This window comes from Myiozetetes cayanensis, unplaced genomic scaffold, assembly GCF_022539395.1.
Source record: "Myiozetetes cayanensis isolate MyiCay16 unplaced genomic scaffold, myiCay2020 scf12, whole genome shotgun sequence".
Lineage (NCBI taxonomy): Eukaryota > Metazoa > Chordata > Aves > Passeriformes > Tyrannidae > Myiozetetes > Myiozetetes cayanensis.
The window spans coordinates 5,016,315-5,041,281 of NW_026086826.1; the positions used below are offsets into that span (position 1 = coordinate 5,016,315).

At 55.9% G+C, this 24,967-nt stretch overlaps 2 protein-coding genes across 2 annotated transcripts; one reads left to right on the forward strand and one right to left on the reverse strand.

Moving 5' to 3' along the window:
• Positions 1-48: 48 nt before the first annotated feature.
• LURAP1 (leucine rich adaptor protein 1) lies at positions 49-5,984 on the forward strand. Its single transcript, XM_050307185.1, has 2 exons — positions 49-261; positions 3,352-5,984. Exons 1-2 carry the CDS (start codon positions 70-72, stop codon positions 4,042-4,044), a joined length of 885 nt encoding a protein of 294 aa, XP_050163142.1. The 5' UTR covers positions 49-69; the 3' UTR covers positions 4,045-5,984.
• A 6,950-nt stretch (positions 5,985-12,934) lies between these two features.
• On the reverse strand, positions 12,935-24,553 carry LOC126635720 (uncharacterized). The gene is made up of 3 exons (XM_050307187.1): positions 24,403-24,553; positions 23,223-24,291; positions 12,935-13,471 (listed from the first exon to the last, which is right to left on the reverse strand). Exons 2-3 carry the CDS (start codon positions 23,698-23,700, stop codon positions 13,296-13,298), a joined length of 654 nt encoding a protein of 217 aa, XP_050163144.1. The 5' UTR covers positions 23,701-24,291; positions 24,403-24,553; the 3' UTR covers positions 12,935-13,295.
• Positions 24,554-24,967: the final 414 nt, after the last annotated feature.

A 24,967-nucleotide genomic window follows, 5' to 3' on the forward strand; every position in this document is an offset into this window, starting at 1 on the left:
GGCGGGCGGGGCGGGGCGGGGCCGCGCGCGAGCCACGGTGACAGCGCGGTGCCGCCGCCCCACCCGCGCATGGAGGGCGGCGGGGAGGCGCTGCCCGCCGACCTGCGGGACTTGGCGGGCAAGGTGGGACGGCGCCCGCCCGCCGTGCTGCTGCGGGGGCTGCGCGCCGACGCCGCCCCCGCGCCGCCCGCGCCGCCCGCGCCGGCCCGCGGAGAGCGCCCGCCGCTCGCCGAACGCCTGCGGGCGCTCCGCCTGGAGCTGGTGAGTCCCGCGGCACCGGGGTCCCCCCCCCCGGGGGCTGACCGTCCCGCCCCGGGGGTCGCCGCATCGCCCCCACGCCGGGTAGCTGGCTGCTCGCCGCCCCCGGTGACAGCCCCCTGATAGCGCCCCGCGCCATGCCGGCGTTTTGGGGAACCCTCCCTCCCCCCTTGCTCTTTGCTGCTTGACGGCCCCCAGCTCAGACCCCTTCCTCCGGGCTATCTCTGCTCCTCGGCGCACGCAGCATCCCCCGCCGGGGTCCCGCGGACACCTCCGTCCTGCCCCTTCACCCCGCGCACCGCCGGGTCGTGCTCCCGCCGTGTCCCGAGGTCGGGATTTAGGGCAGGAACCTTCGCCAAGGGCACGGTGGCGGATCTTCTCTCCCCCAGGTGTGACCCCCTGCGTGACAAGGCACGGGCATGGCTGGGAGCTTTCCCGGGGTCCAGTTCCTGCTGGGGTTTCTCGGGTGGCTCGTAAAGGGTTGTGTTGCAGCGGGACCTTTTCCCGGGGGCCTCGGGAGCGCCTTCCTCGCCTCCCTCTTTCGTGGAGGGAGCAAATACCGGCGGTGCCTGCGCCTCCGGGAAACGTGGCGAGATTGGGCAATGGGTTCAAGTGCAGCTGGAGGGAGGGACTCTCCCACGCATGAACATGCCGAGCGGGTGGGAATGAGCATCGTTTCCATAGGGAAACAGGCTAAATAAGCCCGCGTCCCTGCCTGCCCCCTACGGGGCTGGGGCACCACCCAGCCTGAGCCCTCCACTTCGCCTGATTCAGTATTCCCATCGGTGCAGGAGCTTTCATCCTCCCTCCGCTTTCATCCTCCCTCCGCGCCGCCTTCCAGGTTGCACCCTGACCGGAGGAGAAAGGTCTTCGGGCCCTGGGTTGTTCAGGGGAGGAGGAGGAGGAGGAGGAAGAGGAGAGCAGAGTGGTGTCTGCTCTGCCCCAGTGCAAGCAGGCTCAGCCCACGGCCAGCAAGTCCTGGCTTTGGCCGGGCATTATTCACCTCAGCTCAGAAAGGCTTTTCCTCGGTCTGCCCTGGCTCCTCTCAACTGCCAGTGAAGAGGTGGGGACACCTGACACCCAGGTCAGCAGCTTGGGAATGGCACCCAAAACCCAGCACAGGGCTCCCCTCATGTCCCCATCCCCATGCACAGCAACCAAAATTCCCCCCCGCCCTTCCCCCGAGCAGCAGAGACCAGCAAACACAATGCTCAGAGGATAAGCTAGCCTGGAAGTGGGCGGTGGGAGGAGAATTCCGCAAATTCCCACTCTTGCCTCCTGATCTGAGGAGGATAATTTATCCCTAGGGCTAGATGTATTGAAGGGAGAAGGTGCTTGCAGGTTTCTTAAGTGCTGAGGAGGGGAGCAGGACCACATCTGCCCCTAGAGAGTGTGAGGGGGAGTGTGACAATCCCCTGGACGACTGCCCTTGGTGGGAGGTCAGTGCAGTGAACTCCTTCAGTGCATCTGGAGGAGTACAGAGAGCAGCCTGTGCTAGGTCTCCTCCCACGATAACCTTGACTTGCTGGAGAGGGGGTTTCTTGGAGTGCAATGCGGGGCTCAGGCTGTCCTGAACTAGCAGCAAATTAGGGGCCAGCTCCTTCCAGCAAACAGTATGGAAAGCTGGGAGTGTCACCTCACCCTCTGCTTTTAGGGTGGCTCCCCTGGCATCTCTTGACAGCTGCAGTTCTGCACGAGGCAGAGAAAGATGGGGAACCCCCCCCATCAGGGGTTCCCAGCCCTCCTCCTCCCACATCGTCTCCCTGCCAAGGCCAGATGCTTTAGCAGTGCGTGCAGAAAAGTCCATTGTAGGCAGATTTTTAAATAACTTGCCTAGAAAGGAAATTTCTGCACTTGGAAGCTGGCTCCTGCCCCAATCCGGGCACATCGCTGCTATTTTTTTATTTAAATCCAGCTTGAGGGGCGTGGGGAGAGGGATGGGGCGTTGGCTTCAGGTTTTTCACAGATCTTTGACCCTCTTTTTGTGTCGTCTGGAGCGAGAGGCGTCACGTGCCGATATCCTGGCTGGAGTTTTCCCAGGCTCCTTCCTTGGATGCTTTTTGTTGCTGCTCTTGCTGTGGGGGTCTCAAGAGACCGTCGGGTCACCCGTGGGCGGGCGAGTGACTCCGAGGGTACCGGATGCTGGGGACCAGGCACTGTGCTTAAGCATTATCCCAGGAGATGGCTCGGATTTCTGTCACGGCTTGCCAATGCCGGGGACGGGATGTGTTTGTGAAGGAGTCCGTGGGCATCCACAGCTCCCAGGCTGCCCGGACCTGCCCTGCAGTGGGTTTTTCTCCCTTTCCCCCCATCGTCGCCTTATTCCCTTTCCTGGCAAAATGTTTGCGTCCGGCGCAGGGGAAATCCAGTGGCTTTTGGCGGCCAGTATCCTACAGACAGGAATGTCTTGGCACGTGGGGCTTTCCGTTAGGAAAACAGATGTTTCTTCAGCAACTGAAGTTTGCAAAGAGCTTCCCCAGGCTCGGAGGGGCAGGAGTCGGCGAGGCAAGTGCTGGGATCAGCGATGCCTGTCCTCTTCGTCCTCCCGTTTCGGGAGTGATTTGGGGGTCTCCAAATCTTGCCATGTAATACTGTCACCAGGCTTGGTTTCAGACCCTGGAAGAAGAGAAGTAACAGCATGAAGGGACCGGCCTGGGGAGGTGCTGATGGTTCAGCCAGACCCTTGCCCTGATCCATGCTTGATCCTTTTGCCCTGCCAGCAGCCTCCCAGGGCTTGGGGGATGCTCTGGGATCAGATCTGCACCCAGTACTTCCAGTTCCTTGCTTACTCCCTCTTCCCATGGGAGACAGTGACATAAGTGCCCTGGATTTATTTTCCCGGGGGGGTTGGTGGCTGGTGGGAACCTTAAGTCACTGGTTGCTGATGGTCATGTGCCAAGGTCTTGGACAGGCTCCCCTGGGGTGGTTCCCTGCAGGGTCTTCTCCCATACTGGGCTCTTCATCAAGCAGCTCAGGAGACCTGTGGCCACTGTGGTGTCACCTCTGCCAGGGTGGGTTGGGACTTGGGGCCCTTGGCCACTGGGGTCACCTCGGTCCCCTCAACCCCCCCCATGCTCTCTGTCTCCCCTCCAGGCCTACCTGCGAGCCGTGGATGTGAAGATCCTGCAGCAGCTGGTGGTGGTGAATGAGGGCATCGAGGCGGTGAAGTGGCTGCTGGAGGAGCGGAGCACGCTGACCAGCCGCTGCAGCAGCCTGGCCAGCAGCCAGTACAGCCTGGTGGAGAGCCAGGAGGCCTCGCGGCGGGGCAGCTGGGACAGCCTGCAGGACCCCAACGACAGGCTGGACAGCATCTCCGTCGGCAGCTACCTGGACACCCTGGCTGATGACATGGATGAGTATTCCCAAAACGCTGCTGAAACTGCTGCTGCTGCGTCCACATCGGGCAGAGCCCTGGCCAGGGCGGAGCAGGATTGGGTCAGGATCGACCCCGAGAGGGGTCCTGCAAAGCAAGAGAAGGGCAAAGCCGAGCACGAGTGGCCCCACGTGGACCTGTCCCCACCTGGGTTGCCCCAGGATCACCGGTTTGCTGAGGAGCCCCAGGTGGCCAACGGGTATTTGGGCCAGCAGCCCCCCTCCCTGGAACCAGGCAGAGACACCAAATCACCATCAGGGGCCGGAGAGAGGGTGGGGAAGGGGAATCTGGGTGGGAAGGCTCGGAAAGCTGAGGCTGACTTTGAGAACTGCAAACTCAACAGCAAACTGCACCTGGAGTACGATGCCCACTGGCGCTGGCTCCAGTCTCAGGACGATGTGACATTCTTATAGCCCGTGGTTTTGCCTTCCCAGTCCAGCTCTCCCAACTGCCCATTCTGCTTCACTTGTCCGTGCTTGAGAGAGTTGGAGTGGCTGGAGAGGGGGGGACAGGCTGGCTTGGTGGTGTTGCACTGTTGCTCTGATCTCCCCAGTGGTGTTTGGTGATGCAGCCGTAAGGAATGGGGTACCTGCCCTGCAGCAAATTTCTGGGAGAGGCAGGATGAGGTGGGTCCTGGTAAATTTAATCCTTTGCTCTGGGGTGGTGCTTGCAGGTGGCTGGACACTCCTCTGCTGTCCTTGATGGTGGGGGGGGGGGAACCTGGAACAGTGGGACTCCTGGGACCTCTCCCTCTAATCCTCAGCCTCTTGTCTGCAAAACCTGAGGACCCTTCCCCCAAAATGACTACACAGAGAGGACAGGAGACACTCCCACACATCTACAATGCAGTGGCACCACCACGCTCTGTGTGGGGTAGGACCATCAGCAGGGCAGCCCTGTTGGATCTGCTCATTTCCATCATCGTCTTGAAGGCCAGTGTCCATCCAGGGCAGAGCTGACCTGGAATTTGGCCCTAGCAATCTGTGGATGCTAAACCCCCTTCCCTGTGGGTGAAGCCCTGCCTGGTTTAAACACCTCTGTGAAGCCTGTCTGAAGCGGGGCTGGGCAGCCTCTGTCCGTGCCCTGCGGACGAAGGCTGACGGTGCAGACTTCCCAACGTGATGACACGAGAACGGCAAAGCTCCGGGTGGGAAATGGAGATCCAGCTCTCCCAGTTTGTTTGTGGACTGTCTCCCACCTCGGTAGCAGTCCTGCAGAGTCCCCAGGATGTGGCAGCATACGGGCAGCCTGGCAGAGCCTGCAGGGCTCAGACTCGGAAAGGCTCCTGCTTTCCCCCCGACGCACTGTGATGGCAGTGAAGGAGGGCTTCTCCACCTGTGTGATGAATGTTGGCAGGTCTCTGCCTCCTACCAGCAATCAGAAACATGAGGCTCCTGGGCCAGGGTAGATTTGCAGTGGCCCTGCCCTAAGAGACATCAACTCTGTCTTTTTAGCCTTGGCTTCTGCCTGTGCCTTTCGCTGTCCACCCACCACGCCTCCCAGCACACCCCTCGCTGGCTTGCAGAGCATGGCTTGCAGCTGGAGCTGTGTGAGAGCTTGGGCAGGACCTGCTACCTTCACCAGACAATGCAGGGAAGGACCTGCATCCCCCTTCAAGGAGCTGGGCTCTTCCACTCTCCTGGAGTGTCCTGACTTCAGAACCCATGGGTACATCTGTTCCCAGAAAAGGGCTGTGATGGTTTTGCTCTCACCGTAGTGCTGTTGTTCCCTTGCCTGCATGGATCGCAGCTTGGATCTTTCCTTGCTGGGGTGGTCATCAGAGGAGAGTGGACATCATCTCGTGATGTCAGTGGGAAGCTAAGAGAGGGCAGACCTGGCTGTGACTCTTTCTAGATGTGAGATGAGAGCTGGCTGTGGTTATGAAGGTGTTCGGCTGCACAGCATGTTCAGATCGGTGTCTCTAAAGCAGCGCCTTCAAGGGAAACTGCCCTCTGTGCTGAGACCCCCGAGCACTCTCCCTTTCCCTGCAGATGGAACTTCCCTGATGGACACGGAGAGCAGAACAACGTCCAGAATTCCCAGAGGTGGCACCTGCTGAGGACTTGGGGGAATCCCAGCAAACTGGGAGTGGGTTGCCCTATGCAAGCACCCGCCTGCCTGCCCTGGAGCAGCTGTGCTTGGCTTGCTCTTGCCTGCGAGCTCCCTGGGTAGCTCTGCTGCTGACACTGAGCCACCATGTCCCCCAAGGCTGGCTGTCCCCTGCTTTCCTTCTAACCCTGCATGCGATGCATCAGCTGAGGGTCCCTGGGGGAGACAGGGTGAGTCCTCCAGCGCTGTTAAAATCATTCTCAACAAAAAACGTCTGGCTTAATAAATGTTAGTGTTTCTCCCAGGCCATGCTGTCGGTGCTTTGCTGAGCATATGGGTGTTTCTAGAGGAAGGGGAGAGGCTCTGGGCTGGAACACCCTGGAGCCGCTGGCAGCCCTGCAGGAGGGCAGGTTTAGTCCCAGTCCCGAAACAGGCACAGAGCAGGTGTTTGGGGATTTTTCCCTTTTCACATTAGGGTGGTGACACATAAAAGTCATGCTTCCTGAAGCAGCTGGGTACCTGCACACATCCGCTGGGAGCAACGTGCTGGTGAGACTGTTTTGATCTCAGCTGAACTACGTGTCCAGCTACAAACAGCAGCTTCACCCTTCCTGCCCCAGATTTCCAAGGGGGATCTATTTAAGTGTTTGCCAGCCCCATTAGCTGTGCTGGAGTCTCTGTTTGCTTCCCTGTGCTCTGCAGTGGCAGCCTTGGCTCCTGTGGCCTCCTGCCCTCAGGAAGTGCAGTGTGGATCGGGGTGTAGAGCAGAGACTCCTCCAGCCCAGCTGGGGCAGGAGCAGCACAGCTCTGATATCAGGCTGTTGGGATTTGCTCCTGGGTGGATCACTTTAAAACCCCAAGAGCCGGTGCTCATGCAAACATCAGCTTTTCCAAAGCAAACGCAATCGGATTATCCGGGCCTGCCATCCCAGCCTCAGCATCCCTTCCGGCTCCACGGCTTTGACACTGTGAGCTTTTGCAAAACGGGGAATCGGATGCTGGAGCCGGCAGAACTCAGCAGGATTTCCCAATTTTCTGCTGGGCTGAGGTAAAAAATAGAATAACAAAGAAAACCTCAGAAATAAAATGCCCAGCCCATTCCTCTGCCAAATCTAGACCTCAGCAATCAGGCAGCTCTGTTATTGCCTCAAAGGAACTTTTGCTGGGGCTCCCCTGGGCATGGAATCTTCAGTCTGGTTTATATCAGCTCAAGGCACCCACAGTGCCAAAATCTGTGTATTCCCCAAATCCCAGCCCTTGAAGCTGGAGGGTGGATGGGACCTCGAGGTTTTCCTGCCATCCTCTGCTCTGCCTCTGGGCTGCCTGAATAAGGGGTCACCCACCTCCAGGCTTTGCCCAGGCTCATGCAGAGCCAACATGTCTGGGGAAACACCCCAGGGACCTGCATCTTGCTGAAAGGTGGGTGCAGCAATGGGGTGCAGAGCACCCATGGGCTGGAAACAGCCCACAGCATGGATCCACAGCCTTTCTCTTGGTTTGCCTGGCCCTGACCCTGCCTGCTGCTGCCCTTGGGCTGCTCTTGGGCTGTTCAGTGCCGGTATCAGGTAAGAAAACAAGCAGATAAAGCAGGCAGGATCCCAGCCGTGCCAGAGAACACCCACCTCTTTTACAAGAAAAACACCAGCAAGCCAATTTTTTTTTTTTGAGATATACACAGAGATTAGACTGCCTTAACGAGGCAGTAAAACACTTCAATAGCACTCCTTGCTTGTTATTAAAATGTCCCCTGGGCTTTCCCCTCCCTGCGTGCGGCTGAGCTCCGAAAGGGCCCGTCCCCGGAGCGCTGCAGCCAGTTAAGCGATTTCTGTTAGTTCCTGTGGGGAGGAGGCATGAAAATAACCTTTTCCCAGGGGAGAAAAATAGCGGGGTCCCCACGGACGGAAGGGAGGTGGCCGAACACCCTCGTTGGTCAGAGGGTGCTTGGCCCCTCTGCCAAACACCGCGGCCTTTGGTGTGGCAGCCCTGTGGCCCCACACAACCCCGTGGGCTCACTGGTGTGGGGAATGGCTGCAGGGGGTGTGGGTGCAAGCACAGCCTGTGGGGCTGGATCCCAGCACTTCTGCCCTCCTCATGCCAGGAGATGGATGCTCCCTGTTGACCCTTGTACAGTTCCCTGCCCAGGTCCCACACACCCCACGGTTCTCTGTAACCCTTGCCAGGGAGCAGCACTGCAAGCAGAGCCCTGGGCTTGTGCTGCCTGACCCATTGCAGACAGTGGGGCAGGAGAGGCCAACAAATGGGATGGGAAGGGCTGGTGTTGCCCTCAAGTCTCTGCCCTGTTTTGGCAGTGGGGATGGTCTGGCCAAGGCTGAAGTGCTGGCTGCGGAGAAGTGTTGATCCCCCAATCCCTAAGGAGATTCTCATGATGCCAAAGGCACCTCCAATTCAGGACAACATTCAGTCCCATTCCTTTGGGACATGGCACCCATCTGTCCCCATCACCCAGCTCTCCTCCTGCCAGCACCCCTCACCCAGCCCACTCCCCACGCTGCTCCTGGAACGTCCTAGTGGTGGGTTAAGTCAGCCCAATGCAAGATTCCTGTGTCCTGAGTTTCAAGTTGGTCTCCAGCTTTTCCTTCCCACAGCCCCAGGATCCCAGGTCTCCAAAGGCAGGAACTTCCTGGAAATTTTGTGCAAAGAGGAGAAGGGAGAGACATCCCCCCAGTGCTTGTCTTCTGCTGAACCTCGCAGGGGATACTCCCACTGCCCAGGGCAGCTCAGGCACCAGGTGGGGGTCTCCCAGTAACCTCCTGCCTCCTCCCCACCTGTGGGAACGCCCTCCTGAGATTCTTGGTATCCACAGCTGAGTGACTGTAAGGCTGGCAAACAAGGGCACAAAGTCAGAGCTTGAGCCAGGAACGAGCTGAGCCTTGGGGAAGTGCCTTCCCGGGCTGTTTGTTCCCCGCTGGGGGCTGGCACCAGGCCAGGCCTTTGCTTTGGAGACTAATCCTCTGGGTTTAGAGCTTCCTGGCACTCCTTGGGAGTGAAAAACAAGCGTGACTGCTCAGGGCCTCATGGGTGTGTGGGCACGGGTGGGTGACAAGGAGAGGCTCAGGGCTTCATTCCCTGCCTGTGCCCTGCTTCCAGCCCAGCCAGGGTGCCAGGAGGGAGTGGTGGCACAGCTCTCCCCTTCCTCCTCCCTGGGTGCTGGGCACCCACCCTGGCCCATCAGCATCTCTGATGTGGCACCTTCTTCCCACTTACATGACCCATTGCTTGGCAGGAGTGCCCCTACACCTCCCACATGGGAACTGGACCTGGGGACGTCCAGGAGTGATGCCAAAAGCTGTGTGTGCCCAAGAGATGTGTGTGCCCAAGAGATGTGTGTGCCCAAGAGATGTGTATGCTCCTGCCACCAGCTCTGCAGTCTGTGGGGACCAGAAGAAAAATATGAATTGCTCGTCTGAGAAATTAATCTTCTTTCCCTGACTTAGCTCAGCCTGACCTAGAAGAAAGCCCCTGGGGTGTTTTTTCCCCCCTGTGGGATGTTTAAAGAGAAAACTACAGCAAATGTGTTGCAAAGAGGCTGTGGGAGACAGGGGCCAAACCTGCAGGAGAGCAAAGTGGTGTGGGCAAGGTTGGAATGGTTTTAGGCAGGATTTGCCAGGCTGCCCTCTCCTGCAAGGCCCTCTGGTCTGGGGTGGGTGGGCTGAGAAAATTTCATCTGCCCAACAGTGGGCAGTAAAAGGGAAACAGTAAAATGTTAAGAGATGTGTTGGGTTCCTCCTGGCAGGGTGCAGAGTCAGGGGGACTTTTGGCTGGAGAGAAGTAAAAGCTCAGCTGATGGAGAGAGAAATGGCAATGGAAACAAAGCAGCTGCAGCACTCAGTGTCCCCCTTGATGGCTGTGGTCCTGGAGTGGTGACAGGGGCTGGGGCTGGGTGGAGGGACAGCACTGACCACCAGGACAGGGACAGGAGGTGAAATATGCCTCTCTCAAGACTTGCTCCTGCCCCACTAAACCTCCTGCTGTCTCATTTCACATCCTTTTTCCTCTTTTTCCTCAGTCCCTTTCTTCCCCAGGGATGAAGCCTGGATGGCCCAAATGCCACCCTTGGGTTTGTGGGCATAGGCTCAGTAAGGGAAACCAACCACCCCAGCACCAAAATGACCCCAATTAAATGCTGAAGTTCATGTCTTGGGGGTTACATCCCGGTGTGGAGCTTCACCAGCCTTTAAAGCTCATCAGCTGCCCTGCAAAGGGCTCTGCTCCTGAGCTGAAGGGCCAGAAACCCCTTCCCTGCTCCCTCCCTATCTCAGTTTCCCTTTTGTAAGGATTGGGGGCATTAGAAAGGAAAGAAACACCCAGCACCATGCAGCTCCTCTTGCTCCTGAGGACCTTTTTATGTCTGTGCCATGGAGTTGGTTCCAGCTCCACAAGTCGTGGAGGAGAGAAGGGAGGCCAGGCAGTTGCTCTGGTGTTTATCCATGTGTGTCTGACTGCCTGTCCCTCCTCATCAGAGTGCTTAGACTGGGAAGGGAGCGCAGCACTCGTGGCCATCCAACAACTCCTTTTGCAAAGGGATCTTGAGTCCAGGACCAGCCCCAGCTGGAATCTCTGAGCTGGGAGAGAGGTGATGCTGGGAACTGAAAGGATTTGAGGCAGTTTTTTGGGGCAGCAGTCCCCATTTTGGAGGCTCAGCCCTGGGTCTTGGGGCAGGAGGGTGCAGGCGGTGTGAGCAGCGAGGATTATGGCTGCTATAAAAAGCACCAGCATCTCTCGCCCCTGCTCCCTAAGGCGCTTAGGGGAGGAAAGAGGGAATTAAAGAGCAACCTCCTGCACTGAGGAGGTGCAGGGACTGGGGAGCAGCCAGACAGCCTGGCACACTCATCAGACCCTTCCCCCCTCAGCATCCCCAAAAACCTCCCCTGGACAAAGCAGACCCCAGCACGTCTGCCCATGGACCTTCTCCCTGGGCCCTTGCTGTTGGATGACCAGATTTTCATACCCTGCTTGTTGTTGTGGGGGGCAAGGAGAGGGCTGAGGGGTCCAGCCCAGCCTGGAGAGGGGATCCTGGTGGGCAAGAAGATAAGGGTGCTGTACCATTTGCACTGGCCCCCAACAAAAAATGTGGAGCTCTCCCTTCCCCGTTCTCACAGCTTCACTCATCTGCTTGGTCCTGTCCTGCCACCCTGCCCCAGAGGTCCTCTGAGGGTACTGGAGATGTCCTCCAAAATGCAGCCAGCTGCATGGGTGGATGGCTGGACAGAAGAACACTGAATTCTTGGAGGGACAGGGGTTACTTTCAGCCAAAAGCCACACTCTGCCTCCAGTGTCCAGAGGCAAAATGGCTCCACAGCCTTGGGACTCTCTGACAGGCTCACAGTCATCCTCAGAGCTCAGCACTAGTGCTGTGTCTGGGGACATTTTTGGGGACCGGTTAGGGGGAAGACAGGTGCCAGACGATGGTGATGATGGCAAAGATGCAGGGATGGGGGGATGTGAAAGGCAGGTGGTGTGGGAAACTGTGGTCTCTACAGTTTTGCACTGGCATGTGGCAGGTTCCAGTGGGGTCAGTTACAAAAGCAGCTACAGCCGTGGGGTCCTGCGGAGCTCTGGTGCCAGCCTGGTTCCTGGCACTGACCAGGTGTGACCCCTTGGCTCAGGGAGATGGGTTGGTGGCTCCCCTCACCATGCACGCTGCTGTAACATTACCCAGGGCTCAGTTGGTCTGGGAAACGGACACAGCACCAGGATCCCTCCTTGCATCCCTGCAAAAGGGGAGCTTTGAAACAGAGGTGCTGACTCCAAGAGGCTGAGGGGAGTGGGCTGAGGGCACTTCCTCACCAGCCCCTTCCCAGAACTGAGCAGTCTGGTGGACCCCGGTGCTGGTGGCCACAGGAGGGAGCTTGGCTCCTTCCTTCTGCTCCTGCTCGGAGGACGGTGGCCTCGGGTGGGTGTCAGCCACACTGGCCCCGGGTGCGGGTTGTTGGTTGGTACAGGAGCACCTCCTCTGGGTCAAACCATGTCACATGGGACCCGAGGTGTCTCAGGGAGGGAGCAAGAGCCTGGCTGGAGTGGAGGTGGCTGCCTCCATCCTCAGGGAAGCCTCCACCTTATTTCCAGCAGCCGATGGGTCCACAGTGCAGATAAGTCACAGAGCTGTTTCTTGCAGCTGTGGGGGGACCTGTTGTGCCCAGTGAGTGGCATGTCCCCTTGCCAGGGACCAGTCCCTCTGAGAGCAGTGCCAGTGTGGGACACGTAGTCTCGCTGTCCCTCCCAAGCAGTGGCCAGAGGCACCTGGGTAACCCTGATGTCCAGCCCCTGGGTGTTGAAAGGGCAGGAGAACAAGAAAACCAACCCCTCCCCATACAACTGCCTGTTCCCCAGAAACCTGGACCTTCCCAGTTTCCCCAGCCCACAGCAGGCTCTGGTGCTGCAGCTCCATTCCTAAGGGTCGACAGTTATGGGATCACCCCCCAGCATCCTCACGTACTGCCGGGGCATCGCTGCCTGGCTCCCCTTCACAGCCCCACAGGGGATGGCTGGCAGATGCCAGAGCAGCCACACTACAAACCCAGGGCCAAAATAATGGAGGAAAATGGTGGTGGCAGCAACGCTGTGTTTGATTGGAAATGGTTAATTACTGGGGGGAGGTTTGTGGTAACGTCCTGCAAAGCCGACAAAGCCCCAGCGTGGGACTGCTGGTAATGGCTCTCATTAAAGCCATTGGAGCAGGAGGTTGAAACCACATCCATTTTCCTAAACCACTTTCAGAAGGGGAAAATTGCTGTTCTAGCCCCTGCTATTCATGGTGTGCTGGGTACTGAAGGCTGAGAAAGGCAGGGCTTGTCTCCCTGAGTGCAGAGGCGGAAGTCTGGACCATTGCCTTTCCTCAGAGTCAGGTCTGCAGGCCATCAGTATAACCTTTTTTCTTAAGTTCAGGAAAGATGTGGAGAGCAAAGGGATCTTCATCAGGAAGAGGCACTGGGACCAAGGAATGACGCCCCTGCTGAAATGGGCTGTGAGCTGGAGCTGCAAAACTAAGGGGAGGAGTGATGGCCCAGGCAGGTCACCAGAGTACAGTCCTGGATTTGGCCCCTACTGACTTTTCTCTGCCTTTCTGTGCCTTTCTGCAGCCCCAGCTCCCTGTTGTGTCCTGGACCTGTTCCCAGAATCACAGATAGCCCCATTTCTCTGCCACCTCCTTGTCTCCTTTGCCCTTTCCACCACCCCATTCCCATGCTGCTGGACAGCCCCACGCCAAGGACCGCCCGGCCTCTCTCCAGCTCATTTCTCTTGCAAGCTTTGCTTGGTGGGTGTATTTTGCATCTGCTTTTTCTTTTTTGCTATTCACAGGGAACAAAGAAGGGGTCACAAAACCCACGGGCAGATGTCAGGACAGGGCTGACAAGCCTGGGAGAAGGGGCAATGCCACCCCCCCACCCCCAGCAAGGTCCTTAAGAGGCAAAGCCAGGGGGAGAAGGGCTTTGCTCCGCAGCGCCGGCTCTGCCCATCCCTTCCTCTCACTGCCCGGTCCTGCAAGGTGGCTGCTGCACTGTTCCACTGCTGCGTCCCTCTGCTCCATCCCTCTGCTCCATTCCTGCTGCTCCATCCTGCTGCTCCATCCCGCCTGGCCCAGACACGGCACCGGTCACGTCTGCTGTGGCAAGTGGCAAGTCTCGCCGATGGCAATGACCACGTCCTGGGACTGCCGGTCCCGGTGCCGCGGCGCCTCGGGCATCTCGCTCATCTCGTTGACGCTGTTGCTGATGCAGTTGATGTCGCTCTTGTTGCTGTTGTCATCCGGGTTGGGGCCAAAGATCCAGTCTGGAGGAGGGAAAAGCACAAAACAAGCCCCCTGATTACCTCTGGCTGTTCCCACGGTCCAAGCCGGCTGGAAAATTGCTGCCTCCTGCTACATCCTACCTCTCACTCTGGGTTCTCACCCTCCCAGGAGGGTCCCTTGCCCATCCCTGCCCTTTCAGCCCCCTCTGCTCCTGTGGAGTTGCAGTCTCTGCTCTTCCCAGCTCTGGGCTGGTTTTCAGGCTGCTGGTTTCTGGAAGCCCTCCCGGCTTAGGCAAATGAAATCACTCTGCTAATCCCAAAAATGGGAATGACATGTCTGTGAAGCGAAGTGTGCATCTGGGCTCTCGGGCGATGTATTTCCTACGGTGGGTTTTTGCTGTCTGAAACAGAGGGGACGACTAAATAACTATGTGACGTCCAAACTGGACCTGAGGCATGGCTGGGGACGTGGCTTTTCTGCCTTGAGAGTGTATCACAGCCACACCCTCAAACCCTCCATGGCAGCTTTGGGGCTGCGCTTCTCGCTGGTCACCAGGGCACCAGGATGTGGCTCTGAGCTGATCTCTCACAACCCTGAGGATGACTGTCCAAAACACAGTGTCACTGCTGGATGGCAGCATGACCAAGACACCCTCTGCAGCACAAGGGGCTGCAGCTCAGTGGAAGCAGGTGGTGCTGCTCTCCAAACAGCTATTTTTAAAAAAATTTGGCTATTTGGACAGTGAGAGGTCATGCCCAGCCATGACGGGAAGGCAGCAACAACAAGGAAACCAAAGTTGGGGAAATCCAGCCAAGGGGAGAAGAGCCCTTAGAATCTGGTGGTGGTGGGCAGGGGAGCATCAGCACCCCCCTGGTTTAGCCCTGCTCCCAAAATAAAGCAGAGAGAGCTGTCAGGAGGCAGACAGAAGGGCCAGCCTGGTTTAGCTTTTTCTGAGGGACTCCACTTATTTGCCAATGGATTGATCTCAAGAAATAGCATTTCTCTCCTTTGTGGCATGGGGCATTTTCTGTCCCCACAGGGCATTTCAACTGCAGCTCTCTGGTGGAGGATGCGGGCTGCCTGGTGGAGCAGGGACAGAGAAATGCACTCCCAGTGAGATGTTGCCTTTCTCATGGGCTGCAGAAAAAAGTTTTGCAGCAAAACCGAGGCTGAATGATGGTAAATGCCATCAAGTGTGAAGGGAATGAAAGATCTAATTTCTCGGCTCGCCAGTGGTGTCCAGGCATTTCTGCAGGTGTGAGAAGAGAGACGAGAATGACCTGTGGTTCTCTCTGCACTCGGTGTGTGCACTGTAGGTCAAATTTGCTGGCTCCAAGGAGGATAATGCTCCCACCACACTGGGCACAGGCAACATGTCCAGACAATGGCTTTTTTTTCTTGGTTTTCCTTTTTTCTTTACTTCCATGAGTGCACTAGCAGAGTCTGCTGGTTGTGTGACATGCAGGGCAGGAGAAGAACCACCACAGTTCCCTCAGATACTGCAGTGCTGGCAAGAGTGATTGGGAATCTCAACAAAGCCGATGGTCCAAAGGTTTTTGGGTAGTCCTGGGTCTGCCTCAAGTCCCAACCAGGGCATTTAGCTTTCACTTGCATGATCCACAGCTGTAGCCAGAGCCTGGGCTCCCCATCACAACACTTCCCCAAGGAAAATCACCCAAGCCCTAAAGGCTCATTTAGGTATTTTTTCCTTTGTAGCTTCGATTTTGCTTGGCTTCACTGGATTTAGACTAAAGCCAAACACTCCACCATCTTCCTCCTGGTCTGGCCCTGCAGCCTGGGCTGGGTCCACGCCAGACAGAGCCCCAGCCTCTTGTCCCCAAGACCTTCCAGGCTCCTCCAGCCCCCGCACAGCCACTTGCCGTGAGGAGAATCCAAAGGCAATAACAAGATTGCCTCCTACAAATACTATTAAAGGTCTCGGCTTGCTTGCCTTGACGTCAGCTGTAAAACTCCAGTGGGAGCAGGGGCTGGTCCAGCAGGGAAGGAGGGGAATAATCAGTGGGAAAAGGGGTGATGGGTCCCCAAATATCCTGGGAGCCACTGGATGAGGATTGCTGTGCGCAATAGGAAGCAAAGAGCTCAGCGTTGGATGCCTGTGAGTGAGGGGAAGTGGCACTTGGTGGCCAAATGATGAAACCTTGGGGACATTTGCAGGAAGCAGAAGAAGCAGGAGCTGGAAGCAGCACCGTGGAAAAGGCAGAAATGCAGGGGATGGGTGTTTTGTGACAGCACCAAGGGGACCAGCAAAAGCCATTTCTATGGGAAAAGGGTCACAATGCACTGTCACCAAAGGGGATGTGGCTGACCAGGGTGCCTGGGGAAGGTGGCTTGTCTGAGGCTGCCACAGTCTAATTCCTGGGTAAGAGCAGGCTGGATTGTACGCGCTAATCCGAACCACTGCTTCCCTGGGAATTATTTCTGGAGCCTGCTGGATCTAATTACCCAGTAATCTGCAGGAAGATGTAATTAGGCTGTCATTAGAGGGTATTTACTGCGATGCCTTTATGATTTGACTGTGTAAGTAAGGAGTGAAGTAATTACACAATTACACGTTATTTGTGGCCATTTATGGCCTGTAACTTCAGCGTGTTGCCATGTGTGGAAGAGGGGAGCGAGGCCCCGTGGAGCTGGCGGAGAATCTCCTGCCAGCAGGACCCTGGAGAAACAACCATAAAAATGTCAGCACCCTCATCTCCGCTGCCAGCCACTGCCGGATCTGTCCCAGCCACGCACGCTCCTCCCCAGTTTCACCCTACGGCTCCTCTCAGTTTGTGGGTGAGAAACCAAGGTCTCACAGGTTCCCCTGTGGGATGTCTGGGGAGGGAAGAGGGAGAAGAGAGAGGAGACCTGCAGATCTTTGGAGTCAGTGGGATTAAACCTTACTCTGATGGGGAGGGGCCTTTGCAGGGGATGGGATGCACAACCTCACGTCATGTGCAAGGTTTATACAATGTAAACCTCGGATAATGAACCTCGAGACGAGGCATAATCAGGTAATGGAGGGTGGTGAAGAGCTGGGAGCCAAGGCATGGTGGTCACAGCTGAAGGTAACTGCAGCCCTTAGTATCATGTCACTTGTTTCTCTCTCCGTCTCTTACATCTGGCAGGGGGGCTGAATGAGCAACAGAAAATAGACACAATTGCCACTGAGAGGAAAACAAAATCCGCTTTTGGATCAAAGTTCACATATGTGTTCACGCAATCTCCAGCCAGAAGGCAAGCAAAATCAGGCTAAGCCAGGACACCCAGTGATCCTGGGACACCCAAGGGCAGAGCTGGGGTGAGCAGGGACCACACAGTGTGCTCCTGGGATGGTGGCACCTCTGGACCCTGGACAGTTGCATTCTGGAGATAAGAAGAAGCATTTCCTGCCCCTACCCAGCCACTGGAAGGAGCTCATAGCACATGCTGCAAAATCCAGGGCATGCACACGGGCATGTCTGTGAATGTCTTGGATGAAAGAAAGGGACAAAGTGACTTTCTCAGCCAGGCTGGGGAAGCAGCATCTAACCTAGAGACGCCTCTCCCTGCTCATCAGGAGCTGTCGAGGCTCAGCGTGCCTGCTGAGGTTGGCGGGGCGAATGGAGAGGTGGGAAGTGCTGAGGTGGGGTGAGATCAATACGGAGAGATTGATCCAAAGCAGCTGGAGAGAAGAGATAGAGCAGACTGGGCAAATCTGGAGTTGTGGAATAGCAACCCTATTATTATTATCATCCCTAAGTAGCAGAGTAATGTGGCACAAAACTCCCCTGCACTTCCCTGGCTCTGTCAGAGTCTTTGACAGCACCCCTGGAAGCAGACACTTGAGATGTGCTGTGTTTTTGGGGGCAGAAAAACACTGGGGTTGCCCAGATGTCACAGTGTGCCCTCCTTGTTCCAGCAGCATGAAGGATGGCCCTCGCTTGGAAAACCCTTACAGTGCAGGCAGCAGGGAGCAGCTTCCTGCTGTCTGTGTGCAGAGGGGCACAGGGATTCTCTACCCCCAGTCTCATCCCAGTGGGGGTGTCCAGGTCCCCTGCATTCATTGGTGACAGGGTGGGATGTCCACGAGGCACTTCAGCCACTGGAAAAGAGATATGCCCAGCAGAAGACCAGAGGGAGGTGGGAGAAAGGGCTAAAATTTAAATGGTGAATGAGACATTCACAGTCCCTGCAGAGGTGGAAACAAGGAAAGGAAGGGGTAGCATGTTCAATGAACAATCAAACTCGTGCTCTAATTTTGCTTTAAATGGATCTGGGTGTGAAAGCAGGTGCTAAAAAAGCCCTTTTCCCAGCAGCAGGAGCAGAAGCTCCTTTTTCTTTAAAACAAGTCCTGACCCAGCAATCACATTGTGCTCTGCAGTGAGGCTGGACCAGCTCTGGCCAAAGCATTCCCGACGGACATGAGTTCAAGGGTATCCCTCATGTGTTTGACAGGATGCAGCATTCACAGCTGGACATCGTATCTGTCTCATTTGCAGGACAGCCTCTACTTATCCATTAGCAAAATCAGCAGATAACTCCCAGGTTTGTTCTATTGGAAAACCTGTGTCTGCCCCTGGCAATAGTAATTTGTTGGCAAATTCCCTTTTCTCCCAGATTCGCATCTTTCCAAAGGAACTTGCTGTTGGGGTCTGTTCTTCCTTCCCCATTTTGAAGAAATTTGTTAGCTTTGCTGTGCTGGCTGAGTCAAAATTGTCCTGCACCCCCAGCAACATGAGCACACTGCTTTGCTGATAGACAGGTAAGGACACTGTCCCTCTGCAGAGCTGTCACCGGCGTGAAGCATCTGGTGGGGAAAGGGTGTGACACGGAAAAGGCATTCAATCAGTTATGATATTCTCTTAAAAACAGCTTCTCTGCACCAGAACAACCCTGGACCAAGCCTAAATTTGATCCCAGTCCCATCCATCGAGCAGCATTGCTGCTCCAGAGAGTGGGTCTCAGAGAGGTGATGACGCAGGTGTGGTGGGTGGGAGGCTGGCATGCTCCTGGGAGTGGATATTTGCTCTTCCTATCCTCCAGCCTTAGATGTTCTCCCCAGAGGCAGAACCAGGATGGCCAGAGAGCGAGGAGGAGTTGTGGTTGGCCTCAGCTCGAGAAAGACCAGTGCTTGCAGAGGAGTAGAAAGGCACAGTCCTTGCCCCAGGGACCTGACAGCCCACCGCTGGACCACACGATGGCAGGAATGGGAATGGTGCTGTGGGATGGCGCATCCCCCAGGCCAGCCTTGGTCGATCCCCGGCAGCGCGTGCTGGAAGCCATTCCACTGCTCCGGCTTTGTGCTTCAAAGATTTGGCTGCAAATGCAGTTATCCTGGAGTGGGGCCACCTCTGCCTTCTTTTTGCAGGGCAAGGCCACTGTGGCCACTTGTTTGGCCAACAGCTGCAGCCTGTGGCCGTGGCAATGCCAGCGTGGATGTGGGGATGGGGCATCTGCCTATTAGTACAGTAGCTGGGAGTGGGAATTAACCCAGTGAAAGCCACCCTACAGCAGCCACTGCTAGACATCAGCACCCATAAACAGTGGCTAAAGAACCCCTGATATACCCCCGTGCACCAGAAGGGAAACTGAGGTGGGGTGTTAGTGTCAGGGGTGGGTTAGCACTGAGATGGAGAAACAGAAGGGAACATGATGTGGTATCTTCTTTTCCCACAACTTTGGGAAGCAAAGGAATCATCCTCAAAACAGAGCCTGAGAAGCAGACATGTAAGTCCTCTCTGATGGGTCTAAGATGCTGTCTGCAATCCCTGCCTTGGGCTGAATTATCCTAAGAGCCCTGTGGTTCTGTGTGGAGCAATTAAAAGTGGATCCCAAGTCTCTGCAGGATCACCCAGCAGCTATTTTCAGCAATGCTACAGTCATGCACAGTTTCTTTGTTCAAGGAGACCGTTTCCTAAAGAAGCCTGAAATGTGGCAGTTAGAGATAAGGATGAAAAACAAAAATACAGCCAGTGGGTCAAAAGGGCAAAGAAAAGAAAGACCCCGCTCCAAGAACAGCTCAGGGTTTTGAGCAGTCCCAGGGCATCGAGCAGTCCCAGGGCATTTTGAGCAGTCCCGCCGGTGTCAGTGAACCCGCCCTGCCTTGCCCCAGCTGGACAATTGCCTTGGGCCAATTCCCAAAGGAAAAGTTTCCTCCAAGGTCTCCTCTGGAGATCAGCAACCCAGAGGTGACCTCGGCTGAACCGGGTGACACCAGTGAAGGTCTCCCTGTGAAGCACCACTCCCACACAGACCATCAGACCCTTCCCGTGTGGTTCCCGTGCAGGAGCGAGATGCTTTCCCCTTTCCCGGGGACCACACGCGCGCAGTCTCCATAGCAACAGCTTTGTTTCCAGTCAAACTTTTTATTTTTTTCCCCTTTTTCCTCCTTTTTTTTATGTTTAAATAAGGGTGCTATTCAGTGAACTGCTGGGGACGGAGGAGGGAGGGCGGGCTGATTCCCGGGGATTGCAGTAATTAGGCGCCTCGTACGTTGGTGACAGGCTTGTCATTTGCCAAGCCGGCTCTTCGCCGCAGCGCCGGCTCTGGCAGCTCTCCAGCGCTTCCGAGTTAAGCAGCTTTCCAAATGCTTCGACCCAATTTGCCTTAACTGGTGGTTGGGTCTGAGCTGCGCTCACGCGGGAGCCTTTCTGCCCCCTCGGGGTGCTCACATCCACCCCCAAGCAGAGGCGCCTGAGGAGTTTGGGGAGAGTGTCAAACATGAGACTTTGTCAGCTCAGAGCAAGTGGAGAGGGATCAGAGAGAAATTAAGCTTTTTGGGGCTCTCCTTGATCAGGTCCCTCCAGAAAGAGCTAAAGAGGGGCTCTTTCAGAGCCCTCTTATCCATATCCAGGTGCTCTGCCTTCCTCCTCTCTGACAACGCATCTTTCCCCCTCCTCCAACACAGCCTCCCATTTTCTGCTCCTCCCCACCCTGCTGGGCATCACAGCAGTGTTCATCTCCCCATGGGGATGCCTGGGCAAGCTCTGATTCTTTAAGAATCATCTGCAGGAGAGGTCTCACTGTCTCAAATATCTGTTCGGATTTCACAGGGCAGGAGCTTGGCAGCATCCTGAGAACCCCCCTTTGCCATCCCAAACCAAGACCAGCACCTGCTTCTCACAGTCCCCGTGAGTGCAGGGGGTGGGTGATGCTTTGACTTCCCAAGCCATGTCTGACAAGCTGTTTTTGAGGAGTCAAAATCATCCTTGATGCCTCCAAGTGACTCTTTAAAGTGGCGATTAACTATTCACGCTTTAATCTCCCCAAAACAGGCTCCAGCCCTTTGGCATCTTATTTCCATCTCTCTCTGTATCCTTCCAAATATGGTTAGTGCAGAAATGCTGATAGCAGAGGTTGGAGCTGCTGCCGAGTATATAAATCCAGGCATTGTGTTAAGGCAGCTAATAGGCCAGCTTCTTATTTACTATCCCTCGGACCCTCTGTCCTGTCCCTAAAGTAATTTTATGCAAACTCACTCAAATGAAACCTTCTCTTTAAGGGCTGTTCCTTGGCAGTGTTAACAAACACAGACTCGTCCTCTCTCCTCCGAGGACTGGGCTCATTTTGAGCGTTATCAACTGTGGGAAGACAGGCCCGGAGTGCTAACTAGGATGAGCTGGAGGCAGCCTTCGGCACTCAGCGGTGCTGCTGGAGTTCGGGAAATGCATTTTCCTCTCCGCCTGGATGGGGGAGAAGCTCACATCTGGATTTCTGACCCTAACTTTGGAGAGGTGTTACCTCCACCCTGAGCAGGGAGAGAATGCTCTGGCCCTCAGCAAGGGCACTGAACTGGGAAAGGGCTTCTTCCAAAGTGACAGGGAGCTGGCAGAGCCCAGGGCTGTCCCTGCGCCTGTCCAGCTCTGGGATGGCTGCTGTGCTGTGAAAGGCTGTGGAAGTCCCTTTGCAAAGGGCTTTGTGAGGAAGGGGCACCCCTCTGACCTCGTCCCACGCAGAGGCTAAAGCTAAAGGTCACCAGGGAGCATTGCTGATGAGCTGGAAATAGCAGAGTCAGGGGCACAGGTGTCCCAGACTGCAGCTGCAGCCTCCCTCCCTGCCCACAGGGGCATGGCATTTATACCGATTTTGGCCCTACTTTGCAGTATCCAAACAAGGGGTGGGTTTGAGCACTCACATCTGTGCTCTCCTGCATCATGGACCCAGCAGCTGGGGCAGGGGCCACTGTGACTGGACCGGCCCCCGCTTCGGGGGAGTTTCTAACCTGGCCTGACCTGGTCCTTTGAGCATCTTGGGGCAGCAGCATGTGTATTTTTAGGTGCTGTCCCCACTGCCTGTCTTTGTTGGGAAGGCAACGCTAAATCAGATGAGTGGCAGAGCTGGGTGATGTTACAGCCCCAGAAAGCTGCTGATTAAGTGTTAAATTTAACACTTAAGACAATATATCCTTTCCCTTCCATCTGGAGCGAAGAAAGACTCCTCAGCAGCTGCTCCCTGTGGTTTTCCTGACTGAGCTTCATGTGACATCCCGAGTACTGCACCCTGCCAGGAGGCTTGACCTTTCTTGTCCCAAATACTTCCTCCCTAAATCCCCATGTCCTGGATCTGCCAGCCCTGCCTGGTCATGATCCTCTCCCCAAGCCTCCCATCAGCAAGGCATGGGTGCTGCACGCCCCGCAGGCACCGATGGAGTTTTGGCTGGTGCGTGTCTCCTGCGTCCCAGGAGCAGGGAAATAAAGGGAATCGTGGATGAACATGTGGATTTTGTTCCAGATAAGTGTGAACTCCCTCCCACTGCAGAGATGGAGCCTGCAGGGCTTCGTCCATGGCTCGGAGCAAGGGTGTGCAAAGGGATTTTAGCTCTGCTCCCTGAGGAGGGCATTGCTCCCCACAGCTTTTGCAGGGTACGCACATCTGCAGGAGCCAGAACCTTAAACCCCTCTGGGGATCCCTCCTGGCTTCCCATACAAGCTGGAAAGCTATCACCAGCACCCTGCAGCAAGGCCCTGACCCCCAAAAGGACATGGTGAGCTGGCTGTTGGGGCCAAAAGTACTGAGGATTAAGAAGGGAATCAGGCACATTTGCACTCCCCAGCCTGACCAGCCTTACAAATTACAGGCCAAAATCACTGAGGGCTTGCCATAAGCAGCCAAGCACCTCTGTGTGCACCTCTGCCTACACCACAGCCTGACCACAGCAGCCAGCAGAGCGTTTGCGCTCCTGTCCCCGACAGCGAGGGACTGTTGTTCATCAGCAACAGGATGAAACCAAAGAGCCAGGAAGTCAAACCTCACAAAAATGTACACTCTTTGAGCTATTTGTTGCAGAGGCTGTGAGGGCTATGCTAGGGGCTGCACAAGGGAGCCAGACTGCTGAGCTGTGTTTCCTAGGAGTTTGTGGATTTGCTGGTGTCTAATAAAGGGTTAAGCTCATATGGCAGCTTTTCTTTCATCATGCACTAGTGGGTTGTTATCCTGTGTTCAGGCATTTGTTGCCATGAAACTTTTCATGTTGGAGACCTATAATCCAAGCTTAGATGGAACTGGCCAAAGGATTTTAACAGTCATTTGGCAACACAGACTTACGCACATACACATTTAAACACACGCACACACAAGCTTTGTTTCTTTAGGAAGGGGGCTAAACCCAAGGATTTTCTCTAGGAAGGTGGTCAACATACAGCTCAATTTGGAGAACTCAGAACATTAAATTAACTGCCTTGCAAATGTGAAAGGGCCAAGGCTTGGTCTAAACCCCATCCAATTCAAAGTAGAGACGCGATCCAGCACCTCCAGGCTTTGCACCAGGCTTTTTTTGGCCACATGCACACAACGTGTGAAGCCTGCACTCACCTACAAAGTCGTAAATGAGGTCTTTGATGAGATGCCCGACGATGGCGTACGCCACTGCCACCACCACCAGGGCTGCCATGAGGAGGTAGAGGACAGCCTTGGGCAGAGGAATGGCATCTCGTGGAGGGGGTTTGTACTCCTTGTAGAGCTGGTCATTGTCCGAGTATGAGTACTGGAACAAGTGGTCCAGGCCAGCTGTGAAGTTGCTGGAGTTCATGGACTGGCTGTTGGACAGGTAGTTGTCCTGCTCAGGGTCCTGGAGGACACTTACCACCGAGCTGGTGGTGGCTTCCACTTGCTGTACCAAGTTCAGAGTCTTGTTAACGCTGGGGAGGATCTGGGAGAGGAAAGTGCTCCAATCTTTGATGGCACTGATGTTGCAAATAATCATAATTGCAATGAGGAAAGAGATCTCCAAGCTCAAGAGACTTAAAAAGGAGAGAAAGAGGCGAGAGTTGCTGTACTTACACCAAACCATGTACTGCAAACCGGGCAGAGAAGGTCTTGACGGGGTATGTTTCTCATTTGAAAATTCTTACATGATCCGGTAGGGATGCATCTGTGGTACCTCGGTCTCACTCCTGGAAATGCCCGTAGAAAACCCCTATGGGCATGAAGTTCCTTAGGAAAAAGTAGATGCTGGAATGATTTTGACTGATATCATTTTTGTTCCTCAGCCGTCTCTCCCTGATGCTACCCACTGATGAAAACCGGAGAGACAGGATCCTGTAGGTATTTTCAGTCATCTGGAAAAGAAAGATAAATTGCCCTTCTCCAGCCTTTTTTTTTTTTTTCTTTTTTCTTTTTCTTCTTCACAGGCGATGGTCCTTGGAGAGACAGAAATCCCCCCTTTGCTGTTCCCCAGGCTCGGTCAGGAGCGAGGTGTGCGGTGCCGCGCTGTGACTCTCCCGTTAACGCTGCCCGAAGCGTTCTCAGAACAGAAACATATATTCAAACCCCACAAAGTTCAGCTGCTCCCGGCGTGTGACGGAGCCGGCGGCGCGCAGCTTCCCGGCCCTTCCAGCCCGGCTCTCAACAACTTCTTTTGCCGGCATCTCCCGATCGATTCCTTTAAAAACAAAACCCAGAGTCAGAGACCGCGGCCGCGCCAGCAACGAGCCCAGCACACACGGTCCGCGGAGCGCAGCCCAGCCCAGAAGCGGCCGCTCTCGGGTTTTACCTTAAAGACTTTTCCAAGCGAACAGATCCCCTCGCCTGATGCTCCAGCCTGTTTTATTCAGCGCCCTACGGAGCTCCCCGCACGCAGCCCCCGATGCGGTGCCGCTGCTCGCCGTCTGCGGGGAGTGCGGGCACGCCTGCGTGTGTGTGTGTGTGTGTGTGTGCACACTCCTCCCCGTCCTCTTCCCCTCCTGTCCCTTCACCCCGCAGCCCTGCTCGCTCTCCCCAGCCGCCCCGGCTCCAGCAGGGAGGGGGATTATCTGCCGAGAGCTTGGCTCCACAACTCCTAAGTGCGCCGCGAAGCAGGCGATGCGTGGCGGGAGCGTAGGCTCAGCCTCCGCCGCTGCTCCCCCGGGGAGTTAATCCTTTCGATGGCAAAAAATAAGATGAGCTTTGATCCGTCTGCTGGATCTTCCCGGAGAGGTGGGGGGCAAGGTGGGGAGCAGCCGGATGGCCAAGTGCGTGTGGATGCGCGGGGGTACCCGCAGGTCCAGCCCGCCCGCGCGGAGCACAGCCTTTGTCTGGGAGCTGTGCCGCCGGCAGGGAGAAATCAAATCGCGGGCGCT